Genomic DNA, 24,747 nt, shown 5'->3' on the forward strand with positions numbered 1-24,747 from the left:
CACCGGCTGAGAACCATAAAGAGTCAAGTTAGAGAGTGTTCGAGAGCGCATTCACAGCTTCCGGTCATGGTTTTCAGAATAAATTAGTATTTTTTTTTTTTAAATTTACGAGCAAACGAGCATGTCTACAATAAAAAAAAAAAACTAAAAACAATCTTAAATGGCTTTATCTTTTCTGAATCCGTGAACTTAACCATCAACACACATTACTCGCCTCTAAAAATGTCGAATGAACTGCGTCACATGTGTATGTCCGGTCACGTTACTGCCGGCGGAAGTTGGCGTGACATTTCCGCTTCACAGAGCGTAAAATTGAATTTACCCCCTCATTTTTTTCTTTTGCAAATTACAGACACAGTGTTGATGACGACAACCAAAGAACAATGTCATTTTATTGGTTTTTATTCCACTTTTATCAACAAAAAGCAAAGAATAATTGGCTCCTCTGAAGGTGTAAAAACATTTCCTCATTTTGTTTCTGGATTACTGGAGTTGGTGGATGTCAGTGGTGATGGAAGTATTCAAATCCTGTGCTCAAGTAAAAGCAGCAATGCACTGCAAAGTAAAAAAAACAACAACACTGATTTCATTTTTAGTGACGTGTTGTATTCAAATTTTTATTATTATTTATTGTGTCAAATCTTCATCTTTAAAGTAACCGAAGCTGTCAAATGAATGTAGTCGAGTATAATATTTCTCTGAAATGTGGTACAATAGGAAAATAAAGTAGCAGAAAATGAAAACACTCAAGTAAAGTAAAAGTACCTCAAAATTGTACTTAATTACAGGACTTGAGTAAATGTAATTCACTTTCCACAACTGTTTGATAAATATTTGTAGTAGAAAAGGAAAACCATGATGTTTTGCAGCTCAAAATAAAAAAAATCTAGACTAGATTTATAGAGAAAAATATATCAACACAAACAAAACCTTTGATTCAAAGCACACTCGTCATTTTCTTTGTCCAGTTTCTTTTTAATCTCACAAAACACATGAATCTGAGACATGAGCTCATTTTTTTTTTCTTCTGTGCATCTAAACAATCTCACCAATTTTAAAAACAAAGAAGAAAATAATTTATACATCCTTTTTTTTTTTTTTTAATCATATCTACAAAAATAAAATCAAATACGAGGACTAGGGCTTTACAGAAAAAAACAAAAACAAACAAGTGGGTTTGATCTCTATATTACACGTGAACAAGATTTTCTTTCTTTTTTTTTTAAAGACACAAAATAAAAAGACAATGAGATGATAGTTAAAGACGTGTTTATGCATACAGTAGTTTGCACTGTGCAGGGAAGTTTTTGTTTGTGCAACATTTTCTCAAAAAAAAAAAAAAAAAAATGGAATCAGTTATAGCTTCTGTAACGGCCGCTCACGGCCACAACGATGACGTCAATGTACACGATAAATGTATGAAAAAAGAAATCGCTGAAGATGCAAAGAAAGCGAAGTGTAGAGGTAGAAATTTGGAGATGAAAAATGCTGTCGTCGGAGATGGGGAGGGATAAAGGCGGCGGAAGATTTATTAGAAAAGAGATCCGGGATTCAAACAGCTCAGACCTTTCTGCCTTTTGTTGTTCACGTGAAGGATGTGATGATATCGTAACATGAAAAAGTGTTAAAAGTATTGAACTAAACTTCTGGTCTGAGGTGCTTGAAAATCAGCATCCAAAACGCGAGTAACAAAAAAAAAAAAAAAAAAGAAAGTGTTCCCTTCGACGCCTCGAAACAAATCGTTTCACTTTGGTAGAATTTATTTTTTGTGATTTTAGAGCGAACTCCTTTTGTGTGTTCACGCAGGCTCAGCTGCTGAAATAAAATCAGCTGTCCTGGTGATCGGTAGCACCGAAGTGGCGTTTCCTTTTTTATTGTTATTTTTTTTTTAACGAGCGTGCCACACTCCTCGTCCCTTGTCCATCAGTGTCGGCTAAAGATGGGAACCTTCCACCGGGCGGCGACCCGACGTCCTAATGGCAGGATCGGCCTCCGACGGCGTTTTTATTAACGTCTGATTGGCTCCTGATTTGGTTTCACTTCGGATGTGTTTTTGAACAAAAAGCTGGCGAAAAGACTCGGTTACGTCTAATTTAATATTTGAAACCAAATTCAGTCCGCTGTGTTTTTTGACTGTTAAACTACAAAACGTCCTAAAAAGAAGTTATTTAACCGGAACAGTTGGAATACTTGTTTTCTTACTGACGTGTTAGAATGAGAACCAAACCGATGGAGTTTGAGATAAAAAAAAAAAACTTTAGTGTCTTTGCTAGTTTCACTTCCGTCAACCGAGACGCATGAAGGACGAGAAATTACTCCAACATATGATCTGAAAATAGCTGAAAAAATAGTTCGACTTCTGGGGGAAAAAAAAATGTTGAAATATTTTTGATGCCGAGAGTTCGATGAGAAGAAGCAAACTTCTCGTGTCAGTGAGTGAAATACAGAGTTTTAGCTTAGCTTAGCATAAGGACAGCTAGCCTGGTTCTGTCCAAAGCGAACACCCACTTTTACAGCTATTATTTAACGTGTTATAGCGCGTGTGTGTGTGTGTGTGTGTTGGGTATCAATTTGTTCTCATGAAAGAAGCTTATTCAGCTGGTCTAGGTGGAGCTCAGCTATGTGAAAAAAAAAAAAACGTTAGTGTCCGATAGTCGCGTGAGAAAGACGTAGCGTGTGGATTGTTGACCTTTGTTTCCAGTTTATATGCGAAGACAAGATAACCGTCTGGAAGAGCAGGAAAAGGCGTTTCCCAAAATATCAACGTGGTCTTACAGGCGTTCCCTTCCGTCCTGCGAAATATAAGCTGTCCCGTGCTGGAAGGGAAAGCTACTCGGTAACGAGCGCAGTCCTTTTCATCCTCTCGTGACTTTGGATGTATGCTGGGGGGTAAAGAGGGGGGGTGTACACTGTGAATGGGACGATCGTTGGATCGGAGGCGGGGAGTTATTCACCGCATGAATTCACCGCGCATTTAACACATTGACCGGAGACGGCTGAAGGACGCACAGTCTCGACTTTAAGAGACAGGCGACAGCGGCGCGCTATTTGGCAGCGATCTGACCGAGCAGACTTCAGGGTTTTGCGGTGAAAAATTCCAAGTTTTCGAAATGTGAATTTCAGACATCTCTTCAACCGGACGAGCTGCCGCGCCAATCGTGTCACGTGGATCCCTGTTCGCCCCTGAAGCAGCACTGAAAATGAAACCCGCCAACATTTCAGTAGTAAACGGCGCAGTAGTGTTTTCCCAAAACAGAACGGCTGACGTGAACGATGAACACGTCGCACCGGTGAACCGCCTCCCTTTGTAGCTTCGCAGGAGGCTGAAGCGGATGAGATGATGAAGTCTTCCACAGCGAATGTCTGAGATGAACGTGTGTGTGTGTGTGTGTGTGTGTGTGTGTGTGTGTGTGTGTGTGTGTGTGTGTGTGTGTGATGTCCGTTTCCTTACCCAGTGCAAATAACCTGAATTATATAGACACAGTCCTTCGGTGAACTTGGTGCAAAGCAACCAGTGGGAGGGTGAGGGGGGGAACCCCCGGCGGCCATCTTGGCTCAAGCAATCGTCCCCCTTTAAAAAAAAAAAATTAAAAAAAATGAAGCCTGAATCCTCCGGTCCCTGATCTGTCCGCTGTAGAGAGATGCATTGTGGGTAAAGTGCTGGGGTGACGGGTCCCCTCGGATTTTTTTTTTTTCTTTTAAATTAACATTTCAACACTTTTCTGCTCCGTTCCTTCAACCAGCTCTTCGAAAGCAACACGTACGAGTCGCTTTCCTACACAAAAATCCAACTTGGTCATTTGTCCACTTTCGATTATTCCGACGCTTTCGCTTCTCCTCCTCAGTCGACTTGTCTGCAGTCTTTTTGTTCCTTCATACTCAGCTTCCCTGGACTCCCCCCAACCCCCCACCCCTCGTCCCCCCCCACGCTCCGGTGGAAATCAGAAAACCTCGGTGAGTGCGACCACCTTCCTGGTATCCCGCGGTAACAGAGAGGAGAAAAAAACCAAAGAAAAAAAACCCCAAAGGCGATGGTCTTTGTAATGTTCTGCGCCGCAGGCTGGTGGGAGGAGGGGCCAGGGGAAGCGAGGGGGGGCGGCAGGTGGAGGGTGGAGGGCGCCCCGAGTCTGACAGCGGTGGTACGTATGAGTGCGTCTGTCTGTACGCCAACAACCGAGATTAAAGTGACCGCAGGTAAATGGAAACCCCGCAGCGACATCAGAATCCAGTCGACAGTATTTTGGGCTCTGCTGGGCTGCCCTCTTTGCCTGCATGAGTTCGGGGAGAAAAAGATATCACGTCAGCGTGGCAAAAAAAAAAAAAAAAGAAGAAGTTGTAACTGCATCATCAGAGACTGCTTGAGCTTCAAAGATGCAACTGAAGCGTCTGCTCACCATCTCCCGAGCTGCGATCCAGAGACGGCGTCCTGGAGACGGTTGCCGAGAGACACGGTTGGTCCTCCGACTCCTGATTGACGGAGGGCTCGCTGAGGGTTTCTAGAAGTTCGTGATGGGCCTTTTCTATTTCCTGTTTAGGGAAATATATGTTTGCACAAACAAATCTTAAGCACCGTTAAGTTCTTCATAGACAATCTGTTGTACACTTTGTTAATGAAAGGAATAATTTGACATTTTAGGAAATACGCTTATTTACTTGAGACTTGAGGAAGTAAACTGCTCTGAGCCACAAAACCGTCAAATAAGTCAGAGTTTTTACCTTTCATTTTAATTAGAATAAAGTAAAAAAAAAAAAAAAAAAAGACATAATGTGTTAATTAGTGAGTTTTAGAAGTTTTGGTAAATGGATTAACTCCAGGCAGATCCTGTCCATTTTTTGTCAGTTTTTACTCAGTGAGCTCATTTTTCAGTGCTTTTTAACAAGTCCTGCATCGCTATGGAAACAGCAAATCATAGCCAGAAGTAGGGAGAACTTGTTGTTTCCAGCTTTGATGCCATAAATAGAAAAAGAAGTGCTGTACATGTTGAACTATTGACATTTGACTGTTGGTCTCTACAAGCCTCTCTGTGCCTTTTCGTCCTCCAGCTGCAGTTCAGTTGAAAATTCACTGAATGTGTTTCATGTGACTGGCGGTCTTTAGTCGAATCATTCAGGTCTTCTCAGTGTTGCTGAGGAGTGCACTTTTTTGTGATTGGATGGAAGTGATTTGGATGAAATATCACAATTTTAAGCTGATATTTGGTTATTTCTCCTGGAATAAGCATTTGGTGCACATGACTAGTTCAGGGACTGTTGGAAATTTGAAAATCGGATGGTAATTTCTACTTTCACAGTTTCAGGCTGATAAATGTCGTAATTTGGGGAATTTCTAAAGGAAACATGCCTTTTTAAACCCGATGGCGGGTTTTGTGGTTCAGAAGTTTACCCTTTGGACAAAGTCAAGCCTCTTGTCGCCACTTGTTTCCAGTTTTAAGACCGGTTGAGGACTGTAGCACCATATTTAACAGACAGAAATGACGATGCATTCCCCAAAACGGCAAAATATTTCTGTTATCAAAGTCTCACTAACCTCCTCAAACAACTTGGGAGTGGGTGGCGGCTGGTTTACATAGTTAAATTAAAGCTGCTCTTTCGTTGCCACGGTAACACAAACTCACTTTCAGCCGGCGCAGCTTGCTCATCAAACCTTCGATGGTGTGAAAAATCTCATCCACGTTTTTGATCACGTGACTCTGTTGCCCGGCCGGCGACTGGCCCGCCTCTCCTTCCTGTTCCAGCTGCGTCTCCTCCGATTGGTCGGACTCCGGACCGCGGGCCGGCGCCGGCTCCTCGGGCTGCGTCTGCGGTGACATCACTTCCTCCAGCAGCTGAGGGAAGTGGCTGGCGGTGGGCGTGGGAGGGTCGTTGAGATCGTCGGTGAGGCTCTCTCCCTGTTCTGTCGGCATCACCAGGTAGAACATGTTCCCTGCAGGACGGCGACGTGATAACAAAGTGAACTGACACCATCGCAGAGGTTATAAATTTTCTTTTCTTTTTTTTTTTTTTTTTTTACATATATCACACATGAAAACGACACCACTTGACCAGTTCGGCCATCATTACCCTGCGTTTTGGCCACGCCTCTTGACTCGGACGATTGATTGGAGGGGAGGGTGACATCATCAGTGATGTCGTCAGGGAGAGAAGAAGAAGAAGGACCCGCAACCACAGCTATGCAAAGAGGACAGGCGTGTGACAAAGAGGAGTGCGATGAAGAGTATAGAGGAGTGAGATGAAGGAACGAGTGTGTCGTCGGCAAGCAGATTAAAGAAAAAGAGATGATAACGTGTGTCAGAAAATAAACAGAGTGCAGAAGAAACATGCAAAAGGAAGGCAGCCATTAGACACACCCAGATTTCATTTAAATCACTGACGTTTGTAATTTCTGATTTAACCCTGCTGAAGTGTTTCAGGTGATCAATGGCCGACTTTTCCGAATCTGACCCGTTACCTTTCCTCACAACCTGAACCTCTGGTTGCCCCGTGTCTGTGGGCGGGGCCTCCTCCGCCTCCGCCTCCGCCTCCCATTCTTCGGTGCTGAAGTTGAGGACGGTCTCCAGGGACTGCGGCCGCTGTCTCTCCGTGAACGAGCTCCTGTCGTTGGCCGTCTCGTTGGTGGGCGTGTCGTCCGAGTCGTGGCTCCAGCCGTCCTCTTCCAGGTCTCGGATTATGAGATGCCGCAGCGTTTCAACTGTGAAGGGACAAAACAAAAACCAACAGGGTGAACGGATTGCAGATTTCTGGAGGTTCTTATTCATGCTTACACACAAACACAAATAAAAAAACTGAACAAAAATGAAGTTTTAACGATTAAATTCAAAGCCGTTTTTGCTTCTTTTTTTTTTCCGGTTTTGTTAAACAGCGCCGGTGGAGTTGCTGCTTTCTCCTCACCGTCCTGTAAAGCGGCCTCTGCCACGCCGACTGCCGGTCTCTCGCCACAGATGAAAGCTCCTGATTGGTCCGTGGGCGTGTTGTCCGAGAGCGCAGCGTCGTCGTTGGACGTGTTGGTCTCTGTGGAATCCGACGGCTCCGTCATGGAGTTGTCTGGAAGATTTCAAACAGTTGGGGAAAAAAACCCTCCTCAAATCTCCTTTGCAGCTTGTTGACATGTGAGGACGATGCTGATGACTATGATGTCATTACCTCCATAGGTGTTGCTGCCAGTGGAGACTGGGGAAGCACTGCGTAGACTGGGGGAACTGTAAGAAAAACACAGTAAGCATAAACAAACCCATCTTACGAGCCAATGAGATCCTTTAAATTTTTATTAGGATGGAAATAAATGCTTGATAAGAAGACACGTCATAAAATAACACACAACATGTCGTTAACCTCCAACACATTCCTTTATTCATCGTCCACGAAGATCAAATCTACTCACGATATCGGTATTGATCCGTGATTGATCAGTGGGGATGACCCTCCAGCTGAAGAGATGGTCTTTTCAAGTAAATCTTTCCATCTGTGACGCAAAAAAAATATATCTAAAGTTTACACACCCTGCAGGTGCAGCAAAACATCAGTTCCTGGCGGCTGAAGGAGAACACGGATGCTCAAAGTGCATAGAAATCACAGAAAAAGAGCGTACGTGTTTTTCTCTGAGGACGTCCCAGCCACCAGCTCGTAGATCTGCCTCTCCGTGGTGCTGATGACGTACAGGGCTTTGTTGTCTGGAGGGGGAAAACACAAGATGTGGACATTTGATCAGGGACACAAAAAACTTCTAGGAGAGAGAAAAAAAAACAAAATCACATTCGGAGAATGAAAGACACAATTTTATGTCTGAAAATGACTTGAAAACGTCCCAAATGGCGCCGCAGGTGTACCTGTGGCGACTGAGCGGACCAGCAGCGAGTCCAGCTTCACCAGAGGGCTGAAGGAGGTCTTGCTGTCCCCGCTGCCTCCTCCGCCTCCTCCCAACCAGCGGGACGGGTAGCGCAGCTGCAGCCGCTCGTCCGGACCCCTCTGGAGAAGGATCAGCCAGTCTGACAGCAGCAGCGCTTGGATCTCTGAGGGACAAACACAAGAGTCATGTGATTTAAAAGGCCGTAAAAAAAAAAAAAAAAAAAAAAATGACATCCACCTGATGACGCTGTGTTTATCGCCACAAACACACTGACCGATCTGCTTGTCTTTGCTAAGTCTCCAGGTGAGCGGGCCTTCGTGGATCATCCTCTTTGTGGTGAGGTCCAGACTCTGTGAGAGCGAGGACAGAAACAAAACAAATTCAGGTGTAAAAAAATAATCCCGACCACAACAGTTAAACTAGTGGAAGTAAGACTTTTCTGTCACCTTGAATTGGGGAGCAGCATCCAGCCTGCGCTGGTATTGGCTGAGGCGCTGCCGGTGTTCCGTTTCCCGGACGTCCTCGTTGACGGCCTGCAGTATCCCTCGGCAACAAGCCTGAGCGCGCAGGAGCGAGGGGAGGTCCGACGAAGCGGCTGGAGGAGAAAACAAGATCACTCTCTTCGAAATATTCTTTCTTTATGACATGTTGATTAATATCTTGTATATGAATCTCCGGATTCCTCACCCTCCGTGTGCTTGATGATGTTGTCCAGCAGCAGAGGGTACTTGGTGAGTCTCTGCATCTCCGACACCAGCAGGTCTTTGAGCTGCAGCCGCCGGCAGTGAGGACTCGCCTCACAATCCTGAACGAAAGTCAAGCAGGTTAAAAAAACAAATAACAAAAAAACATGGCTGATCAGTTATCAGGGCAAAGACAGACACACAGGAAACACACTTTTAAACCTAGTTTTTTTTAATGGTGAATGATAAGGACTTGTGTTGCATGAAAAAAAACAACTAAACTATATATAATTATAGCTCTACAACAACCGAGACGTCTACTATAAATAAAAACAACAATACATACTATTATAAGTCCAGTAGCAACACTCCTTCACAAGTTACTGCTAAAAACATGTCAATGCTCTTTTTCTGAGTGACGTGTTCAATGCATGTAGCTGGAGACAGTGTGTGTTACAAGGCGTGTGTGTGTGTGTGTGTGTGTGTGTGTGTGTGTGCGTGCGTGCGTGCGTGCGCGTGTGTACCTGGATAATGTGAGCGAAGCGCGGGTCTTTCCGCTGTTTGTTCTTGATGAGCTCCAGAGCCTGAGTCTGCTGCGTGCAAAGCTGCGACGCTCGTTCCTGAAACTCGTCTCCGGCTGCACCTTCGAACTACAAACACACGCCACTGTTGACATACCGAATATACGACAAGTGACCCCCCCCCCCCCCCTCCTCCCCCCACCCCATCACGATATGAAGCTCACCCGGGCCAACATCACATCCCCGATGTCCTGGACGATGGGAGTTTCTCTTCGCTTCCTCATGGCTTCACACAGACTTGCTGTAAATGCAGGAAACGAGATCACTTTCAGATGGATGCTCGACACAGCGGATAAAAAAGTTATTTCTCTGCCCAAGTAGGATGGTGATATTTAACACGTGGCTCTAAATGACGGCCCAGAATACATATTGACTCTGTAAAGCTGCAGGCTTACGACCAACGGTTACGACCTTGTTCTTAGTATTTGTTTTACTTATTATTATTTACCTGCCAGCATACGGCCCCGAGTACACACCGACTCGAAGTACAACTTTATTGCGCAAGCAGGAACACTGGCACAATCAGCAAAAAGTAACAATACAAATAATAAACTTTTGTAGAGCACCTTTCATACAAGAAATGCAGCTCAAAGGGCTTCACAGCAAGAAAATGACATATCAAAATACATAAAAAGAAATAAAATGCATAAGAACAGATAAAATGCATAAAACTAAACCCAGGACAAAACATTAATAGAATTGAGTGAAAATATAGAATAAAGCAATATGCATGTTGAAGGCGCGGTAGTGCAAAGTGCAGGAGAGTGTCAGGAGTAGCTCGTTAAATGTAATGACATTCTACGCAGGAAAGTTTTCAAATGTTCCACATTTAGTAACCTTTTTCTTAATAGTTATTAATTCTTTGATGTGAAATTATCTTAAAAATTGGGCTGAACTATGAAAGGAAGCGAGAAAATACAAATTCACAGTCATAAAAATACGCAAATTTGTGTTTTTTGATGACGTTCTGTTCTGTAGAGAATCACTTTTAAGATGCAGTAAAAAAATAAAACTGAAAAATACTGACGGACACACACACACACACACACAGACAGACAGACAGACAGACACACACACACACACTGACCGTGGAATTCGTAGACCTGTTGCAGGTTGGGGAAGATGCAGGCCAGCTCGTCGGAGTTCAGCACAGACCTCATCTTCTGGAAAAAAACCTGGTCGAGGACCCGCAGGGTTCGAAGGTGGGACGCCTCCGTGGTGAAGAGCTCTGTGGGAAGAGGAAGAGGAGGAGGATGAAGAAAATGCTCCGTCATCTGAACTCTTGCCACATTTATGCCACATGTGACTTCCAGAGACAATTTATGATGATCTTGAAAAGAAAAGAATTCTCAAATCTGTTGATTCTTGGAGGTAAATAATAGTTAAAATCTCTGCTGTCACGTGTGTGTGTGTGTGTGTGTGTGTGTGTCTGTTGAACTGAAGTCATACCATATATGACAGCCTGCCGGTCCACCTCCCTCGGGCTGAGCGCTGTGAGGAGCTGAGGAGGAACCGTGTCCCGCCAGTTCTGAGCGTCACACACCTCCTCCTCCAGCGCTGCAGCATCTGGCAGCAGGGCCAGAGGTGAGTCCACGCTCCTACACACATACACACATACACACACACACACACACACACACACACACACACACACACACACACAGATGGAGTGACGGACAGACAGAAGCAATAAACAGATGCATGAATTTGGATGACAGAGACAGAAAAAAACAAGAAATTCATGATTATCCAACGACCTGATTTCAGTTCAGATTATAATTTGACATTTTCTTAAACCAATAAAGCCAAAATATCTCCTGTGTTTTCACCAAACAGACCTGAAACTGAAATGATTGCCTACCACCTTGTATTTCCTGTCAGACAGCTACTTAATTATTGATCAGCAATCTCCTGTGGGGTCGCCGTGGTAACTCACCTGCGTCTAGACCGAGGGGTGTATGGGGGTGTAGGGTTCTCTAGAGACCTGAGTGTGAGAGAGAGTGGAGAGAGAGAGGGCATGAGGAGAACACCTCAACTCCTGGGGCTGCTGTCAGGGGGAGTCGGGCTTCTTATCAAAGGGGAGACTTTTTGAGTCCTGTAGGCTTATTTCATCGATAACCGTCCCCGTGGGATATTTAAAAAAAAAAAGAAAGATTCTGTGAAATCACGGCGAGGAGTTTCGGGGCCGAGTGAGGGTTTACCGCGCGGAGCTGCTGGATGCGGACGACGAGGCGCTGTGCTGCAGCGGCCGGAGGCCCGGCGTCTCCCTCTCCTCCCCGCAGTCCTCCATGTCCACGTCGCTGCGAGAGCGGGGGACGGACTCCGTTACCGAGGCGACGCCCCGCCGACGCCCTTCTCCCTGAGCCTTCAAGGACTCGCTGCGCGCCAGACGCACCGACACCGCCGGGCTGGGGGGGGGAGGAAGAGCAGAGGAGGAAGACGCGTCGTTTAGATCGAACACGGAGTGAACGTGCCGGCGGCTGAAGGTACGAGTTGAAGAGGCTCGGCAGCTACCTGTCCATGCCTTCCTCTCCCAGGCTGCTGGAGGACAACCGCTGGGGGTCCGCAGGGTCCCCTCCTTCCTCTCCTGTCGTCTCCGTGTTGTTCTCAAACTGCTGAATGATGTTTCTCACGCTGCCGGGTCGGACTGCGCGCGCGCATACACACACACACACACACACACACACGCGCACACACACACACACACGCACACACACACACACACACACACACACACACTGTGAGCACTTAATTGTGCAGAGTAGGATAAAATAATACACATGCGAGGTACGATCAAAAGGGTCAAAGACTGTTCCTGTCGTGCAGCAGGCTTCAACCACTTGATCAACGTCAGCACCGGTGTTACACACATTGTTTTTTTTTTTGTTTTTTTTTGTGACCGCTGGTCTGAATGCGTTTGTGTTTTCACCGCGGAACAGAAACGAAGTCGTAGCGGCGGTGAGGAGCAGGCGAGGAACTTGTGAGTTTTCAGCACGCTTTGAGTGAAGAACCAGAGTGGAAAGGCACCAGAGTTCAGGTTAATTTAGCATCAAAACGTTTTCCCCTCAGACAGTCTGAAAACCCACCCGGTCGCTCCCGCCCCGATGACAGTGACGTTCTGCCCCTTTTTGAAACCCGAACGTGGTTTAAAAGCACCTCGTCCGACTCACTGCTTCATCGCCGCAGACTTTCTGAAGCGTCTCAACAGTCTCCGTTGCCAGTTTTCTGAGCTTGACACTAAAATTTGATCTTTGCACGAGGACAATCTCACACCCTTTTGATCGCCCCTCACACGCCGTCCGCAGAAAAAGGTTCGATGTGTTCAAAATGTGGTGGAACACCAGAAATCTAAAACAGCAAACATTCGGTGGAGAGCACCACGGTCAGGTGTGTGGAAACAAAGAAGTGCAATGACAAATAGAAAGGTGTACCTTCGGGGGGGGACAACGGGACATGGAACGCTACAAAAAAACAAAATGAACCAAAAAGAAACAACGAAATCAGAACGACAAGAAACAATGAACATTTCCACAACTCAATAAACAAATGTAGGACAAAAAAACAAACAAACAACAAAAAGAAACCAGTGTTGTCTGACAAATACAATGAGTGAGAGCATCACGCGCGCGCGTGTGTGTGTGTGTGTGTGTGTGTGTGTGTGTATGTGTGTGTTAGTTTAATGTGCCTCTAAAATCAGTGTACAAATAGTATGAGCTGATAATGAACTTTGACACTCACAATTTTAAATAATGATAATACATATGAAACCATGGCGATGACTACAAGAATGAACATTAATGCATGAGAGCATTATCGCATTCACACCATGAAGTGTGTTCAGATGTCAAGTTATTACAATGATTAACAAAGCGATGATACACCTAAAAATATTCACGCCATCATTTACTGTCATTTTTTTCCTTTTCTATGCATAAATGTGTGTGTGTGTGTGTGTGTGTGTGTGTTGAGATTTACTGGACTGGGATGTGGTCCGGGGTTTGCCGATGTACTTCAGGATGGGATTTCTCTTTTTATCCTCTCCATCTTTTTCTTTCTTGGTTCCGCTCAGCTGTGGAGAGACGAACCATAAATTCACGTTATACAATCAATAAAATCATAATTCTCAGTCATATTAGCGACACCAGTACATTTTATTGAAGCAAAAAATATGTTACAATGCCATAAAGAAAGGTTTTACTTTCCTTTTTACAATTTCAAAAAAAAAAAAGCCCACAAATTAATTTCCTGTGAGCATCTTTGAAGGTGAATATGTAAACAATTCCAGCAATTCAGTAACAGCAAAGCAAAATGGTTTCTAACGTGAAACATGGAAACTAATTAAGGAACAATCCCGAAGCTTTTATCTCTGATGGTATTAAAAATATCCAATCAATAAAAAAAAAAACTTCAAAATGGAAGTTAGAAAGGGTGACAAGTCATTCCAGTGTGAAGTCGATGAACAGGCTCATGTTTCCATTCGTAAGGGACATTCACAACGCGACCACGTCACTTTTTCTCAGACCACATTTGCAGGAGCGTGCCTTCGGTTTCCATCCTTACCTTCTTCGTCTTTAAGAAAGCGAGCCACTTCTCCTTCTCGGTGCTCAGACCAGGGAAGACCTTGGAGTCTCTCAGCTTGATGCCGGAGTGACGGAGGTAGAGGAGCACCGCCGACGCCAGAGGAGAGCTGAGGTGGAGCGGCGAAAGGGTGGAGACGGAGAGAGAGACGAGACGGTGAGGGGAGAAGAGAAGAGAGTGGATCAGAAAGGGGGGGGGGGGGGGACGGTAAACGAGTTACAACGCAAGTTAGTAAATCTCTCAGGACAGGTGCTGCTGTTAAAAGACGAGACATTTCTTTTACCTTCTGTCCTCTTCATGCTTCGATCTGGAGCAGAAACAGAGACATGAAAAAGTTGTTACCTCCTTGTGAAACAGGCGACAGGCTTTTAAACAGATGTCCACTTTAATCCCTGAAAGTTAAATCTACCTCATTCACACCTGCGGGAGGAGAAGATAATGTGGTGCCAGCGTCATGTGACAGGAACTGGTCTGTGGGCGTGTGTGGGTGTGTGTAGAGTCACAGGGGTAAAATGTCATGTGGTTTCCAGGGTTTGCGTCTGGGGTAATGACCTTTGTTATGATAGCAGCAGGGAGGTCCTTCTGTCGCTTTGTAATAACACTTTTATTGGGCATCTAACAACGGCAGCTGTTGCCTAGCAGACTCGCTTCAACGCTCTTTGTGCGCGTCAAGATTCGGTTCACGAGTAGCGCGGCATGTTGAAGTAAATCCAGTAACCTAACAGGGAGATTTAGACCCAGATTATCTTTGCGAAATATTTCTTGAGGAAATGAAACCTGATCCTCTCTATTCTAACATTTAGATAAAAATGGTCCCTCCGGGATTTTTTTTCTGTGATTGTTGCGATCAAAAATGTTTGATTTTGCGGCGGATTTTCTCAAATATTTGGATGTAATTTGCAGATCTAATGAATTTAGAAAACCACGGTGCTCAGAATTACAAAAAAAAAACTGTTCCGGTTTCCTCCGGGGCGCAGACTTTTATTTGGTGACCAGAAAACAGGGGCAGAGACTTTCTGGTTGTACATGAGGAGTTATTTGTTTCACGAAGTGAGTTTTGTTTGAAAATACTTACTTTATGCCGTAAATACTTTCAGCACAGCTTCTGCTGACGGCATTTTTTGCGGGGAAAAAAAAAAAAAAATCACGCGATTTAGAATTAGCGTTAAGTATTGCGATCGCAAGACGGGATAAAGGTGAGTCAGCTTGTCCAGAAAATGAACAAGAGTACCCAAAATGAACACATGGTGGACTCACAATATCTCCCAGAGGGCGGTGACCTGTCTGTCCACCACCTGTCTCTCCTTCACTGGGTCTCCGTCGAGGTGCTGCAGGTCTCCCTCTCCAAACAGAGAGCCGAGACCCATCATCTGCTTGTTCCTTCAAAGACACACACACACACACACACAAAAAAAAGGGGGTTCACAGGAGCTCCTGAGAACAACAGTTCTGTCAAAACTGATGTTTAAGATCTGAAGAAAAAACAACCCATCGTGGGTAATGTACCTGTAGTCTTGTATCTGGTCCTGGATGTCCGGCAGCACCTGCTGCTGCAGCTCAGACAGAGGTCCCCTGATGTCCTCCTGGGCGTGAAGTCGGCTTTCTAATGAGACCACGGACATTGTGTCAACGACAATCGTGGAGCTGAGTGTTTGAATGAATCAGGTACAATTCTAATTCTCACACGAAAGAGGACAATACAAATGATAAGGAGGCAGGAATATAATTACGAAAGTGCAAAAAACAATTATGAAGCTCACAACTCAACGAGCTTTCAGTTGTCTTACCGATATCTGACAGATACTCCTCCCGTACTTTGATTTTCAGAGGCTATAAAGGAAAAAAGAGAAAGTTTGAATGTTTCTGATACTGTAATGTTAAATGAGGGTTTATAATAAACCATATTTTCTAAGTGTTCAACAATAATAAATGTTAAAAGGGTTGTAGTTGTGGGATCAGAGGATCTGTCTTTAAAACTCTTGTCTTATTATTTCGTAAAGCAGCAACATACATAGATATTTTACGTGACCTTTATTTTACTGGAAGTTCCGTTAAAGATCAAAATGTTTTTTACACGGCAGAGCTGGCCACGATAGCAGACATTAAAATGCAGCATAAACAACAACATCTACAGTAAAACAGTGAGACGGCGAAGCACAACGAACACACGACTCAGTCCCCGCATTCTTTGTCAATTTATAAAATCCCCACTAACACCGCCGCTCAGTAACCAGACAATACTGGGATAAAAACTCATAGAAGCACGCGAGTACGTACAGCGTCTGGATCCAGGAAGTGGGAGCAGATCTGAGGCGCGAGCGCTCGGGCATCTTTAGTGCTGGAGCCGAGGTAAGCCTCCACCGACAGGTAAAACAGCTGCAGACACAAAATACAGAGAGCAACCGTGAGTGTAGGAGAGCATGCGCTGATGGACGTGAAGATATTGCTCACAAATACTCATAAAGACAAGAATTTAGATTATCGGCACGACTCTGAAATGACAAATTTATCCCAAAAACAATCCTCGAATTACCAAAGTTACGAGAAGTGTACAAGAAAAACAAAAAGACTGTTGTGTTTCATTACATTTGTGTAAATCGAGACTGACCAGAGGGTTGGGGTCCAGGAGCTGCGTGAAGACGTATCTCATGAACACGGTCATGTGTGCCGGTCGGGACTTCAACAGCTCGATGTCCTGGAACGGTCCGTCCATCTAAGAGCAAGACGGGAGTAAAGAGGACAGACGTGAGCGACCGCAGGGTGCAGCGAAAGGCTAAAAACAAAGAGATCCAAAGAAAAATCACCTCATTGAATGCGTAGCCGTCATCTTCCTCATCTTCCTCCTCGGGGCCGATGATCTGGGCCTTTCCGCTCTTGGAGTAAAGACACGAACTCATTTCAGACGATTGGAAGCATAGCGGTCGCACGCTGGAGGACACCGAGCCGGTGTTTTCATTCATACGAGCCGACGTGCGGTGGCATGAAATAGGAACAGAACTCGAGCGTCCCGGTTTCAGTGTTTGCCTCAAAGAGGTGGGAAAAACCACGGAGGTGACGAGGGTCAAACGAAGAGGAACGAACACGGCAACATCTCATCTCTGCTTTTGCATAATGTGAAAAATCCTGCCCGCATGTTGCTCGGTGAGTTTGAATACCTGCAGTTTCTGTCTCTGCTTTACTTTAGAGCTTCATAACAGTCAATTACATTTAGTAACGTTCAAGTGACATATTTAAAATAACCTATAAAAAAAAACAAAAAAAAAACACACAAAGTAAAGCACTCTGGGGTGTTTAATCAGTCTGTTTTCAAGTTTATGCCGCATTTCTTTTTGTTTCCAAATATTGATTCTCATAAATTTATGCTGTGTTTCAAATTCAAATACTCAGTATTCTGAGTGCGTCACTGCGTTCACACTGTCGTGTACAGAAACATGCAGTACACCACAAGAACCAAGATGATGCACTCAAAACGGACCGAAAAACAAGAAGAGGTGAAACGCTGGAACAGTTTCCACCCTAAACGGTCGCCATCTTGGCTGTGTCAAGGAAAGGGGGCGGGGCTACTGACGTAAAGAATTTTCAAATGAAAGAGTCTGAGGAAGCTGCAGCTGTTCCTGGACGCCGAACAAAAGTGTTTTTATCCCCCCACTGCTGCTGCTGGACGGAAGAATCCCTGTGTTTATTGAGTGTGTTCAACAGCAGGCACAAAAACACGCTGACTTCTGGGTAAAATAATGAAAGCTGCAGATATTTTCCTGACACGTAAGAGCGCTATTTGTTCGTGTACTACGGGAAGCACGTCATGTCGAACACAGCAGCAGTCTCCGGGCCTGTTTTAAGCATGAGCAGAAGAGAAGGTAGAAACTGTGTATGTTTCTTTTGTTTCCTTGACGGGAGCATCAGTCGGACAGTGAAAGCATGTGTGTGTGTCAATCTCACCGAATCTGACAGGGTGTGTGTGTCGGAGTTCTGCCGTCGGTGTATGGGGGTCCTGAAGGAGAATGAGGGGGAGGAGTGGGGACTCTCAAAGGCCTGGGGAAGGGGGGGGGGGGAAGGAGAGGGGAGGACGATGGGGGACGAGATGAGTGGGATCGTCACATGCACAGACACACAAGACACACATACAATCTCCCCGGCGTGCGAGAGCAGAAGAGTGTGCGACTCACCTCCACGTCTCCTTCGCCGGAGTCCATCGACAGTCGTCCTGTGAAGGAACAGCAGGATTTTAAACCCCGTTTCAGAGCAACTTTCATTACGACGGGCGCAACATTCGCGGTTTGGTACGTTTTCAGTATTTTTTTTAAATTTTTTTTATCATTTCATCACATTGCCTGATTGGTCCACATTTCTTCCTGTAACAGTTGAGGCACTGAAAGGCTGCGTGCTGTTTCCTCTCAAGTATAAAAATTGAAAATGTCCATTAACATGTGTAATATTTTCTTAACTTAAATTCAATTTAAACTTGTCAACTTGTCTGAAAAAAACTGCATTTGAATTGTCATTGGAGGGTTTGGTGCTCACGTTAAATGCGCGAGCGCCACCTGGTGGCCGCTCGGCTGACCGGCACAGCCGATTCTGGCCGTGAATTAAAATGTGTAGTGATATTATACATGTTCATTTATTTTTGCCCAACTTTCATGGCCAGTCTGAGCTCGTAGGCATGTCATATGCCATATAAAGACTTCTGACAGAAACTTTTATGATCACAAGGCAAAAAAATGAACCCGAGAAATTTCATACCAAACCGAACAAATACACGTACTGTTACACCCTCATTCATTACAAATTATTTGAATGGCCTCAGAGGTCCATGTTTGCCAAATATTTAGACTGATTCAGTCATTGAGTTATTGATACTTAACTTTGGAACCAAAGTGAATCCTCGAAGCTTTAAGATATTAAATGAAACTGAAGGAAAGCTACTCGGATACAAACCTTCTCCTGCGATGACGTAGCTTGTGACAGATTCGGCTCGTGTTCCCTCCTGAAGAACAACAAGAAAGCTGCAGTTCATTTTCAGAATAAGCTGTAAATGTAAATGATGCTCAAATGTCGTTATTAAATGTGAATTAACACTTTGTTTTCAACCCATCAGGGGGGGAAGCGCAACATTTAAATATTTTATAATTGAAATAATGTTAAACCCAGTATATTACTGCATTATGTTGACTGAAGGTGAGAAGATGAGAAGTGCTGCAGATCATTTTGTATTTTTTCAGACCATTTCTTGAACTTAATAACCGCATTCATCAGGACACATGATCGTGCTCTCATAATAAAATATAAAGTGAGGTATCAAAGGAATATTCAGAGTGTGTAAATGAGCGAAACATCCTCACCACATCCTGCTGAATCTTCACTCGGACTTGGTGAGCTCGTCTCTTGGCGCTTTCAATCCGCTCCTCCAGCAACGGCGACGGGTTCCTCGACTGCTCGTCCAGCAAATCCTGCAAATCAATCACATCTCCGTCCGGTTATCAATGGCAAATTTTAGACACAAAATTGGAATGACGCGGCACAGGAGTTCTGTAAAGTATAGAACAAAGTCAGATGCTACGGATACTCTCTATTTTCTTTGCATATACATAGAGATGCAGACGGGGATCAGATCTGAAGCTGCGACAGCTCATCTCTTTGTGTGTGAGTGTGTTTACCTGCAGTTCAGCCTCTTCCTGCTCCAGCATTTTCCTGAGTATCTGAGTGGCATGTTTTTGTACCTCTGGGTCCTGAGACAACACATTTATCACAGAAACAGTCAAATCAACATTTTAAAAGCACAAACATGTGTGACACGCGCTTGTCCTGTAGACGATACCAATCCTTTGTACTGTGATTCACCTGTAGTGGTTTGGGTCCGGTGATTCTTTGGGAAGCGGCGCTGCTCTGTCCAGAGGGCAAAGGAGGAGGTGGAGGGGGCGGAGCCTCCACGCCCAGAGACGTTCTCTGATTGGGTGTGAGGTCGGTGGGGAGGGGCTCCAAGGGCAAGGTGGCGGCCGAGGGGGGCGGCCCTTGTAGTGTCAGAGCGACATAGGTTCCGGCTGTAGAGAGATAACAGAACAACAGGACATAACATCAGGAGATACAGAAAAATAAAAACATTTGAAAAGCGGCAACGGAAAAATAGTCCTGTTGAATTTGAACTCACATTTTATGAGCTTTACCACCTCCTGATGTGACATGGAGGACACCAGCGAGCCGTTCACCTGAGAAACAGGAGAGACGGCAACACTAAAAACAGGACGAAACCAAAAACTCCACGATTTGATATCTAACAGGGAAAAGTAAAAACCTTTATGATCCGGTCTCCTTCTTGGACACCAGCCTTCACCGCTGCACCACCTGAGGAGGACAACGGACATGCAGAGGAATTTAAACTCACATGTACAAATTATTGATCACCATCCATCAGATTATACCTGAAATATAATCTTCAGAATAACCTCCGACAACAGTTTGTGATATGACGAAGGACCTTTAAATTCTAGAAGTGAGTAGTTGAGTGAATTCAGACAAAAGTTACACGTGATGTTTTCAGTTTTGCTGAGGTTGAGTGCAATTTCTTCGGATAGTTGCGATCATGACGTAAACACATCGACTGCGTCTCACCTGGTCGGACGTTCTGCACCAGCTTGACTCTCTCTCCGCACACCGTGAAGCCGAAGCCGAGCTGGTCCTTCTGCACGACCACGCATCTCTGCACGAGACCGGGACCTGGGGGAGAGAGAAGGGCGTTTGGGCGATATGAAATAAAGTGGAAATTTCTCAAATCCATCCAGAAACCAGAACACAACCCGGCACAGGAAGTCGCAGTTACCCGTGCTCTCGGTAATGACGTCGGGCGCCGGCTCTCTCGGCTGGCTGGCGGAGGACTTCCGCTCCGAGTCTCCGATTGTCAGACTGCTGAGCCTGAGTTTGAGGGACGAGAAGCAGAACGGAGGCTGAAAAATGTCATGATACTAAACAGGCCAATTTAGAAAAGTGTTCTGGGGAGGGCAAGGAGAGGGGAATGAAGAGAGGGAGAAAGAGAGCTGAAGGAGAGATAAATAGCAAGTGATGGAGCAGGGCCAAAGAGCAAGAAGAAGAAAAAGAAGAAGAAGAAGAAGGGAAACTCTAAGTGGAACGCAGAGTATGGAAGGAGAGAGAGGTTGAATGGAGGCACACGGTCGGATTCGCTGGGGTGGAAACGGCGAGAGGATGAGACGGGAAGCAACGAGAGAAGCAGTCGACAGGAAAACTCACCAAGCAGCAAAAGGGCTGAAAGCGAAGCGTGGCAGAAAAGACGGAAAAAAAGGGAGACGAGAGAAAAGAGAGGGAGACGAAATTCAGAACGGGAAATCAACGAGCGAGGACGGATTTGATCAAACCGTCCTCGTGCCCTTTTACACTCTTTACAGGTTGTCAGCCGTGATTTCCCAGAACGTATTTGTTTAATACGCAGTGTAAACACTGCTGCAATACTTTATCATTCAAGAGACTGCGTTGGATTAAAAGGAACAACTCGCACAAAACCTATTTTAAATCCAGACAAATTTTGTTGTGATGGGAAGATATCAAGCTCTTCATACTGTTCAGCTGATTATAGGATTAAACAACAAGCAAGTTAGTACCACCATAGTACTTTGTTTACTTTGATTACAGGTTATCGTCAGTCATTTCTTTGTATATTTCAGTAACAGGTTTTGTACAGTTTAGTTATTTATGTCACAAAAACTGAAATGCAGAGTAGGCAAAAAATATATATATGTTGTCCATTGTTCAATGCTCATAGATGGTGTATAATTGAATTAGGATTGGATTTATTCTATAATAGTGGCAGAAAATCAACAGAAACAGACAAATTATTTGAACGGCAATCAATCGTCAACTAAAATGTCATAACATGTGAGCCCTGTTCTGAAATCAAACCGGTTTCTTCATCTTGATCGGAGGCTTCACTCCTCATCTGAAATATATTTGGGGGTTTGTAAAATTTTGATCAGACAAAACGAGCACTATGATGAAGACTTCAATTTTGGATCATTCTACATTTTGGTGGGGAAATTAACTGCGGATGGAAATGGTCATCAGATGTAACCCGTTTTAAAATATCTAACCAAAAGTGATGTGAATGGACGGATCTACTCTAAGAAAGCTTTGTTTATTTGTGTGTCCGCGAGAACACACGTAAGATCAACACTTCATACGCATTAATCAAATCCAATCCCAATCGGTTTCAATATCAAAAGTGATGTGATTAAGTGGAAGGACAACGATCCATATCAAAACAGAGTTTCTTCACCAATGCCATAATAACATTGAGTGTTCTGGTTTGACTTGTATTGGTGAATATTTATGAATCAATGTATCCCAGTAAGCTATAAAACATTTGTTAGTGTATAATTCATAATCATTTTTACACATTTTTTTCTTGTGTGTGTTGGGTGCTCAGCTCCCAGTGAAATAACAGAAAGATTTACGACCACAGCTGTACACCCCCCTTTGCCCCCCCCCCCCCCCCCCCCCCCCCCCCCAAAAAAAAAAAAACAAAAAAACAACAACAACAACCTTACATCACTGGGCAGCTGTCCTACCTGAGCAGGTGGGCGTTTTTCTTATTGGCTGCCCTGCTGTCACATGACACACAGTTACAGTAGTGGGAGACGTGCACACAGAACACACCACGACGACGATGGCGGGAGAAACAAGGAAAACACACGTGATGAAGACAAAAGATGCATCGCACGGACGATCACAGAGACACAGTGCTGCATGGTGGACGTGGTGAGCAACGACAACGACGACGACAACAACAACAACAACAACAGACAGACAGACAGACAGGAAGAGCTATAGTGCATCAGGTGGATCGTCACACGTGGACATGAATCTCACAAACAGGACACTCTTTATTGTTATGCATGCAGTCTTTTGCCTTCTCTTCTTCCACGGGGAGGGTTAATCACCCCTGAAGCTCACAACCTGTCTCACTTGTTCTTCCGGAGGCCAGACTGGACCTCTACCCGATAAAGACATGTTAAATGAACGACCTGGGAGCGCCGCGTTTGTGAGCAAGCACGGTCCGGGGGTTGGTAGTGTGATGCGAGGCTCGTACCTGTCCAGTGTGGAGGTGGGTTGGCGGAGACTCATGTCTGCAGCCTGGTGACACTCCTTCGGTGCTTCCTGGGGAGGGATCAACACCGTCACTGGGCCACTTTTATCACCACCATCATCCTCCTCATCTCTTTCGTCTTCAGCTTGCAGTCCACACAGCAGGAGGAGGACGAGGGGGGGGGGGGGGAAGGGGCGCTATGTCTTTCTTTTCTTTTTCCCGTCCCGCTTCGATCAGATGGTGAAGCTACATGGAGGTTTGGTTCAGGTCGGACGGAGCGCTCCTCATGTTCCCATCCACACCAGCAGCAGTGAGGCGTCGGGAGGGATTTCTTTTTTTTTTTAATAAACAAAGTGCTGCTAAAACAAAAACGGACTGTCTCTCCCCTCTCCAAGTGTTCCTCACTAGTATTACATCAGTGGTTTAAGACAGATACTGCAACAAAGACTGGCTTGATGCACTGTAGTGTGGCGGGTGGGGAGGAGGGGGGGGGGGATAAAGGACAGGCTGCTTCCTCAAAGGTCATCAATCATGAATGATACGTCTCGCTATGCTGCAGGAGGTCAACAACAGCCAAGCCTTGTAGTGTCTGCGTTAAGATGATCCACTGGAGAGATGAGCTCAAAGCAGCCGCTTCAACACGCACAGAGGATTCATTAATATTTACCGATCACTTGTAATGAGATATTAACCAAAACCTCTCTCACACACACACTGAGGCTTGTTTACATGTGAAGCTTTCAACCAAAATATATCCTACTTGTGAGTAGATGATGTTTTTAACGTTGAACACGTGATTTCTGATGTGATCTGTGCTGCCGTTAACGTGTGCGCAAAAATGAACACTTTAAAAACAACGTACCTCAGCGTGGGAAGAAAATAAATCACATTTCCAGACCACGTCCACCCTCTTCCAACTTAACTGTAAACTGGCACGAATCGGATGCCATCACAGTGTAAACAACAACAACAACAACAACAAAACCTACAGACGGGCTTTTTCTTTTTCTTCTTTTTTAGCGTTACTCGCTAACGAGCTAATTAGCAAGAGATTATGTCGTCCGGCCGTAGAGGCTCAGGATGGAGTAAACACAGTGAAAAGAGAAACCTAACGGTGCTTCTCTTCTTTGTTTTGTTTTTTTCCGTTTTTATTAAGGGGAGGGGGGGGGGGTGTTCTAAATACCTGCCTCGGGAATGTTAACGACAATATGAAGCGGGCCAGCCTTATCCAGCTGGCGTTAGCTCGCTGGAGTTAGCGCTACGACTGGGCCACGTTCAACCAGCGGCATCGCGTTGGAGCTCCCGCCGACCCAGACCGCCGCGCGTTCGGCTACCGGCTGCGCCAACGAGCCCGCGAGCCAGCTGGCTAGCTCAACCCGCTCGTGCGTCCAAGAAGAAAGGCCGGCATGGCTTCAGACGCACGCGGATAAAAGACGGGGTGGGGAAGGGGGCTGGGGTGGGGGGAGAGCTCCGCGCAAGTTCCCCAGCTCGATATATCCGAGAGTCCCGGTTTCGTGCAGGTTCAGACCCGAAGTTGCATGCTAGCCAGGTAGCTCGGAGGCAGGACGGTTTCCAGCGGAGCTCCACCTTTGGTCTTCTCTCCAAAACACTGCGGTTCAAATCAGCTGTTCGCTTCTCTCGCGCGGTCCGCCAGGGAAATCCAGTTTTAATTATATTCTTAGTTGCATAGATTATTATTTTTTTGTTTTTTTGTTTTTTTTTAAAGTCAGCGTTCTATAAAATAATAGTGTCTGAAGTGTTGTTATCTTGCTGTCTTGACCGCCTGCTGCTGATCCACCACCATGTCCTCAAAGATCACCCGGCAGAGCGGAAACAGCGACCCCGGCTGGACGGACGTGTGTACTGCAGTCAGTTTGCCCGACTATAGGCCTACTATGGATTCACACAATATATATATATATATATGTACATAAAAGATGTATTCCTGCAATTAATATCCACAATATACCAACA

General features: G+C 45.1%; 1 protein-coding gene across 12 annotated transcripts; it reads right to left on the reverse strand.

Moving 5' to 3' along the window:
• Window positions 1–360: 360 nt before the first annotated feature.
• Window positions 361–24,614, reverse strand: arhgef11 (Rho guanine nucleotide exchange factor (GEF) 11). 12 transcript variants are annotated; one of them, XM_069158840.1, is made up of 44 exons: window positions 22,777–24,614; window positions 22,256–22,288; window positions 20,925–20,939; window positions 20,500–20,591; window positions 20,292–20,396; window positions 19,975–20,024; window positions 19,831–19,888; window positions 19,524–19,723; window positions 19,340–19,411; window positions 19,025–19,132; window positions 18,621–18,669; window positions 17,852–17,889; window positions 17,625–17,717; window positions 16,490–16,558; window positions 16,294–16,398; window positions 15,963–16,061; window positions 15,473–15,515; window positions 15,192–15,288; window positions 14,943–15,065; window positions 14,761–14,790; window positions 13,969–13,992; window positions 13,668–13,794; window positions 13,083–13,176; window positions 12,539–12,568; window positions 11,622–11,754; window positions 11,309–11,515; window positions 11,044–11,091; window positions 10,557–10,705; window positions 10,195–10,335; window positions 9,272–9,348; window positions 9,051–9,176; window positions 8,531–8,648; window positions 8,290–8,438; window positions 8,118–8,193; window positions 7,824–8,006; window positions 7,586–7,667; window positions 7,379–7,459; window positions 7,141–7,196; window positions 6,889–7,041; window positions 6,449–6,688; window positions 6,061–6,168; window positions 5,616–5,923; window positions 4,395–4,527; window positions 361–4,268 (listed from the first exon to the last, which is right to left on the reverse strand). In XM_069158840.1, exons 1-44 carry the CDS (start codon window positions 22,809–22,811, stop codon window positions 4,219–4,221), a joined length of 4,407 nt encoding a protein of 1,468 aa, XP_069014941.1. In that variant the 5' UTR covers window positions 22,812–24,614; the 3' UTR covers window positions 361–4,218. The 12 variants fall into 12 exon arrangements, with proteins under 12 accessions (XP_069014941.1, XP_069014940.1, XP_069014948.1 ...); XM_069158839.1 differs by having other exon boundaries at window positions 14,761–14,793; XM_069158847.1 differs by lacking the exon at window positions 17,625–17,717 and having other exon boundaries at window positions 14,761–14,793.
• Window positions 24,615–24,747: the final 133 nt, after the last annotated feature.

This window comes from Embiotoca jacksoni, unplaced genomic scaffold, assembly GCF_022577435.1.
Source record: "Embiotoca jacksoni isolate LCO1_2020_lvr unplaced genomic scaffold, fEmbJac1.0.p SCAF_24, whole genome shotgun sequence".
Lineage (NCBI taxonomy): Eukaryota > Metazoa > Chordata > Actinopteri > Embiotocidae > Embiotoca > Embiotoca jacksoni.

Bases quoted from the DNA above. Each gene is read 5' to 3' on its own strand.
- arhgef11 (XM_069158839.1), bottom strand. From the start codon at position 22,811: ATGAGTCTCCGCCAACCCACCTCCACACTGGACAG. The intron at 8,649-9,050 runs GTACACACGCGC...ACTTTCGTTCAG, and splicing joins GCTTCGCTCACATTATCCAG to GATTGTGAGGCGAGTCCTCA. The intron at 7,668-7,823 runs GTACACCTGCGG...TTCCCCCTCCAG, and splicing joins GGTCCGCTCAGTCGCCACAG to ACAACAAAGCCCTGTACGTC.